The sequence below is a fragment of the Frankliniella occidentalis genome, unplaced genomic scaffold (genome assembly GCF_000697945.3).
Source record: "Frankliniella occidentalis isolate FOCC.00 unplaced genomic scaffold, Focc_3.1 Scaffold2, whole genome shotgun sequence".
Taxonomy (NCBI): Eukaryota; Metazoa; Arthropoda; class Insecta; order Thysanoptera; family Thripidae; genus Frankliniella; species Frankliniella occidentalis.
Window position 1 is genome coordinate 4,326,408 of NW_026267132.1, and position 6,112 is coordinate 4,332,519.

The 6,112-nt window shown below is 53.4% G+C and overlaps 1 protein-coding gene across 5 annotated transcripts in view; it reads left to right on the forward strand.

Moving 5' to 3' along the window:
* Window positions 1–6,112, forward strand: part of LOC113211637 (chondroadherin) — a 116,890-nt gene that overhangs the window by 79,247 nt on the left and 31,531 nt on the right. For 3 of the 5 annotated variants that reach the window (XM_052263527.1, XM_052263524.1, XM_052263544.1), the window contains exon 2: window positions 4,845–4,991. The exons of the other annotated variants lie outside the window; for them this stretch is intronic. In XM_052263527.1, coding sequence (XP_052119487.1) covers window positions 4,845–4,991 — 147 coding nt within the window. The remainder of the gene's footprint in view (window positions 1–4,844; window positions 4,992–6,112) is intronic. 5 annotated transcript variants of the gene reach the window in all.

Below are 6,112 nucleotides of genomic sequence, written 5' to 3' on the forward strand. Positions count from 1 at the left end.
AATGGCCCCGGCTCGCAAAGCCCGAGGTGAGCAGGCCACACCACCGCAAGCACTACAACTACTGCTCTGGCCGCGCCCGGCTCTGTCCGGCGCCGGAACCGACCGGAACCGACCGGAACGACGCGGACGGGACTCTCGCTCACCGCCAGAGTCTGCTTTGGCTTGCGGCCGCCCGTTATTACATTATTTCCGACGTCCCTTGTCGCGAAACTTTACGCTGTGCTCACCAACGGGCGCCGCCGCCGCGGGTACCTGCCGCCCTCGCCGCTGCCCCTAGGGGGTGAAATAAAATAGAAGAGGTTTTTTTCTGGCTTTGCGCATACGAATACGAGCAGAGAAGGGGGGCGGTGAGTAGGAGAGAGAGAGAGACAAAGAGAAAGAGAGAAAGAATGAGAGAGAGAATGCGAGTGAGACGAGACGGCCTTGTGTGTGTAAGTTACATTGTACGGGCCTACATCTATCTTTGCTGTACCTCCTCCCTACGCCCTTTCTCTCTCGCTCTCTGTCTCTCGCTCACGCTCACGCCCTCGCCCCGCCCCCACAGAACCTGTAGAGTGAATTACAGGCCTGGCCCTGCGCGGAGGCCGGGCCGCCGGCGGAGGCCCTGAGGAGGAGGAGGCCGTGCCTGGCGGGGGGTAAGATAGGGGAGGGGGGAGGAGATGGCCCTAGTCCCCGGCAGAGCCGCGGCAGGCCTCGCCGGAAGCAGATAATGAGCCTCGGCTCACTGCGCCTGACATGCACTCCGGCCTCCCTTTCCTGCCTCGTCAACCGTTCCGCCCCGGTGCCCACAGGAGGAGGAGACTTCGTTTCATCCCCCGAAGTATAAAGAGGTGCAGAGGGTGGGTCCGTGGGCGCAAAGGGGTACTCTGGCTTTGGTTACCGGATATATGCTTTTCTTTTTGTGGCCGCTTCTCCTCCTGGCTCCTATCCGCCCTCCTTGCGGTTCGCAAGACGAGGAGGGCGACCTTCTTGCGTGTCCCGTGCTGGTGCGGTACGCGCGCTCTCCACGGGGCCGCGGGCTTGCGCTTGCGGCCTGTGGCTCTGGCGGTGCGGGGTAAGGTGGGGTGCGGCGGGGTGCGGCGGACGGGTGCGGCGACCCACCAGCGCCGTTTAATCTAAACTTGGCGCCCAGCAAGGCTGCTGGAGAGCGGAACGGAGGAGGAAATATTGCATTATCAGGGGTGAGACGAATGTCGTGTCCGTCCGTGTCCGGGAGGTTGTGAGAGGGCATTATTGATGCTCCTGCCGCTATATCCCTGTCCCCCTCTCTGCCGCCCGCTCTCTGCCTCTCTCTCTCTCTCTCTCTCATTCACTCACACGCACGCGCGCGCGCGCACTGTCACACACACAAACTCTAGTGTCCCTCTCTGTCACTTCAATTATCGAAAATCGAGTTTAGGGAATCTTTTGGGCCGTGGGGACACATACGGCAGGCCCAGCAGAAGAGCACCGTGCGTCCCAACTCACGCTCTGGTCTTCTGTTAGTACCGCCCCGCCCCACCCCACCACGCCCGCCCGGCCCCTCCATGCCTCGCCGCACCGTACAAACAGACGACACAGGGCATGCTCGATGACGTGACCCGCCATGCGACTCGTGGCTCCTGGAGAAAGATTTGGCGTGAAAATACTACGTCGTAATATCTTCGCAGCAGTGTTTGTGTTTATCGGCTCCATTACCCCCAGGATCCTCATCCTATGGCGGAAATCACTGGAAAACTCAGACCGACTCAGCGTATTTTTCACCACAACTATTTCAACTCCCGTTTCGTCCTCATTTCGCACTTATTTCGCATTTTTTCGCGTGCAGGTGTATACGATGTATTTCGAAAGTGCTTTCCCCCCACCCTTTCATGCCTTGCAATTTGCAGCTTTCATTGGACGGCACTTTAAATAGCAGGTGGTGTCGAGTACGCTGAGGGCGAAGCAGGGCGTGTCTGTCGCGGAAGTGTATGGAGTGGCCCCCCCTCCACTCCGTTTCCGCACATCCGTCCGCTTCTCTGTGTGGCCGGTTTCGGCAACATTCTGTTTGCATACATTTGGTCACCGACGCCACCAATATTGCTTTTTGCATCCATTACGTATGGACTAGTGGAAAGCAAAAGGACCTCCTGTCTTTTTATTTTTCTTATTTCTCTGTACATTTTATCGTTGGTTCTCCCGGAAGTGGAATAATAGGACGGATGAGAGAAAGGGATTTCTACTTGAAAGAACACAGGCAAAAATACAAAAAAAATCTAAATCAAGAATCTATCTTGAAAGCAGATGATACAAATTTAAGAATATGTTTGTTTTCAAGTTTCCTCCCGGATTTAGCTGGCATTTGTTTCTGGTTGCTTGTTATTTGTAATTTCAGCGTACAAGCGCGGCGTTGAAAAGCGCGGGCACAGGGGCACAGGGGCCGGCGTCGGATAGTATTGTTGTGCAGGGAGGGGGACGGGGAGCCTAGTATTGTTAAGCAGGGTAAGGGTAGGGGCCTGAAGCGACACTCACTCAGGCACCCGGACACGGTTCCCCCAGCGCTAAAGAAATTGTTTTCTGGTCTCCGCTTGATTCTCTTGCCGTTTCGAGAGTAAAAGCTAGCTGACACCTTAAAGTTACTTATATATTCTTTACGTTTAGTCAAAAGGTTCTTAAGGTATCATCTGCTAAAAATGTTATTTACCATAACGAAAGCAATCAAAATTTACATCAAATAATTCAATATGAAACGCACACATAAATTTTCTACACGAAATTTTCTTGACACCTAATTTTTACAGGGCCCAGTTATGTTATGTTCTCGGGATCGGGTAAGCCCACTGCATACTCTGCATTGCCAGTACTGCGCCACAAATTAAAAAGAGAGAACTCCAGCATTTGAGTGTAATTGCCACGTTTTCGCACTCCAGCGGGGCCGCTGGGATTAGTCAGATAGCCGCGAGATTTTCGGGCCTCGTTTCGACCCCCGTTTCGACCCCCACCACGCTTTCTCTTGGATTCCTTTTTTTTTTACGTTTTCGCGGCACACACGGGGCTCACAGGCGCTCACATACATTGGAGGGTACGGGAAAAAAAAATTGGAACCGGCTTGGTGGTGTATGTGTGAGCGGGGCAATACCCACAATGCCCATCGATAGGCAGCCGCGCCCCCTGCTGTTTGCGTAAATCTCGAGCGGCTTTGCGAGTAATTTTTCATGGTGTGTGTGTGCGCGCGCGCGCGTGTGTGTTTTAAGTGTGTGTGGTATGTACGGTACACTGAGGTGTGGGAGCGCGCGCGTGTGGTTGGGCTTCACGAGGTCACGCGAAGCTGGTGCTGGTAGTGGTTTGAGAGAGTGTGTGTGTGTGTGTGTGTGTGTGTGTGTGTGTGTGTGTGAGAGAGAGAGAGAGAGAGAGAGAGAGAGAGAGAGAGAGAGAAAGACGCGTGGAACTACTGCCACTGGGAAAAGTTGGGGAAGCGCCAGAGAAGGGAGTGGATGATTAACAGTTTCTCCCGGTCCGTGATTTGACAGGAAATGATTGGCAACCATCGCGATTGACTCAGGGCAGGGAACACCTAAAAGTATGGTTGAGACAACAATGACTACGTAATAAAAGCCAAGTTGGTTCTCGCAACCACGTGAATGTTGCATCAACAAACCGAACTAACTTAGACTGTATGTTGCTTCCTGAACTAAACCATGCGATGGTAGCCATAGCTTATCAATTTTACGGGTGATCCCGATTTGTCCTTGAAAAGAGTGGAGTGGATGGTTTCTCCTCGCTGCTGGGAGGCTCTCAAAAGCCATCGCCTATTCGCTGCCTACCCTCTCTCTGGGCGTGTCGAGTAAACCGTGTGAGACAATATCGGAAACAAGTTCGGGGCGGGGTGTGAGGGGTAAGGCCCCTTCTACGAAACTCACAAACCAGTAAAGTGTTGAGTATATACGCGACATTTTTGCCGTATTAAAGTTGCTGCTCTGACACACATAGGCGCGCGCGGGCGCACACTCACTCACTCACCTAAGCGCACAAGTAACAGGCTGAGCAAACCAAACGGGGCATTACTGTTGCGTTTGACGCGCCGTCGAGCACAGGCAGCCAGGCCGGTGCTGAGAGGGGGGGGGGGGGTAGACATCCCCCGCGGTCCACGAGGCTGCGTGCAGAAAAGAATGGGGGAGGTAAATAGTGGGGGGCTGGGCATTAGACCTCGAGGGGTGGCGAAGCGTAGTTGGGGGTGGGGGGAGGGGGGGGTGTTGCGTCTGTGCCTCGCATTTCTCCAGGGATGTTTGGTATAACCTGTTGTGTGTTGTTTCATCGGGGAGCGGGGAGCGCAGCGCGCCAGCCCGGGGTTTTTACCCCAACCTGCCGAGGCGAAACGGAGAGAGGATCCCTTTACTCGTTCGGCAACGCAATTTCCCGTATTTCGCGGTACTTGTTTCCGATTCATACCTAACTAAGTTTAAATTGTTGCCGTGATTTGACGACTCGTTCTCTCCCATTCATATCCTGTTCCGCAACATTTGACTCCCCCTCGAACCCTTCCAACGCGAATACCGATATTTTTGAAGCAGAAATGTTCAGCCACCTCGTACACAGTATAATCTAATGAACTCTTTTGTTCATAGCGACTGAAATCTGTAATCATGCTCAGCTTCCGGCATTGTACGCCGGTATGAACAAATTTTTTCATACTGAGGTATTTACAAAAAATCGTCAAGCTGTGCATGTTTACAGATTTCACCAAGCTGTGAACAAAAAAAATGTTCATAAGATTTTAGTGTGTCGTACCACCCCTACCGAACCCCCGACCTTTATTTTTCCCACCCCCCAGATTACAGTGTGTGTTTATCTTTCTAACGCGTCCTTTCCTTTTGACTGTTTTGCAGGTGGGCGCGACGGTTTTTCGGAGGCGGCCGTGCGGCCCGCTGCTGAGGAAAAGTCGTCGGATGTTATCGGAGCGGCGCGGCGGTGTTTCACCGTGTCCCGGGGCTGGAGCTTAGAGCAGAGCACAACGCCCGATAAGGTGATAAGAGGTGTGTGTGTGTGTGTGTGTGTGCGTGCGTGTGCGCGCGTGTGCGCGCGCGCGTGTGTGTGTGGGCGTGGGCCGAGGGGTTTGTTCCTGTCGCGCCGTTGTTTCAGTTTGAGGGTGGCCCGCGTCTAGGGTGACGTAATAAAAATACGAGCCTTGCGCGCACCCGGTGCAGTTTGCGGGTCAGCAACGAAATGCTCTGGTGCTGGTGCACACACAAACACACACTGTGTTCCTAGCAGCTGGACAGAGACACCGGAACGAGGAGAGGTCGAAAGAATGAGATCCGAGGGATCTCCACGTGTGTGTGTGTGTGTGTGTGTGTGTCTGTGTGTGTAATGAAATTACAGGACCATGGAGCGCGCTAGCACACGCCGTCCTGGTGTCGGCGAGAACCGTAAATGGAAACAACTCAGAGAAGGAAAGAGGAGACCCCTGTTGCCTCTGAGCCCCTGCAAAACACTCGGGACGCGGTACTCAAAACCGTCGAAAAGCAAGTAATTCTATTATTGCCGGCAACTTTCGCCAAAGTTTCAACAACTCGTTTCGGTGCCGTTTCTTTTCTCATATCGTCTGGTGCTGAGTAATTGCTTTCCTTTTCTTTGTGTTTCATTCACAAACGGAAAGTTGTTGTTTTTTCTTGGTTTTAGAGAGAGGGAATAAGAAACAAGGTGGAAATGTAGTGGACAAGTGTAACGTCCCCGTGATTTGATTTCGGTGCGGGAGGGATTGCGAGCGAGAAGCCGGAGGTGTAAACTAGAGAGAGAGAGAGCAGAGAGAGAGAGAGAGAGAGTGAGAGTGAGAGAGAGGCGTATATATACGAAAAGAAAAAAAAGGGTGTGTGCGGTGCGCGGGGAGTGGAGAGGGACAGACGTCCACTTTCATCAACGCGTGATTAAGGTTGCGTGCATGTGTCATTGCGTGCCCGTACGAGCGTGCGGGTCACGCTCCGCCATGTACACGGCGAGGCCCTCTGAGGCGCCGTATATCGGGGAGCCGAGCCAGCGAGGCAAAGGGTGGAGTGGAGTGGAGTGAGTGCACGGTTAGTTAATCGCTCTCTCTGCGCAGAACGAAACTAGGGAACCCCACCACTCTCCGTCTCTCTCTCTCTCTCTCTCTCTCTCT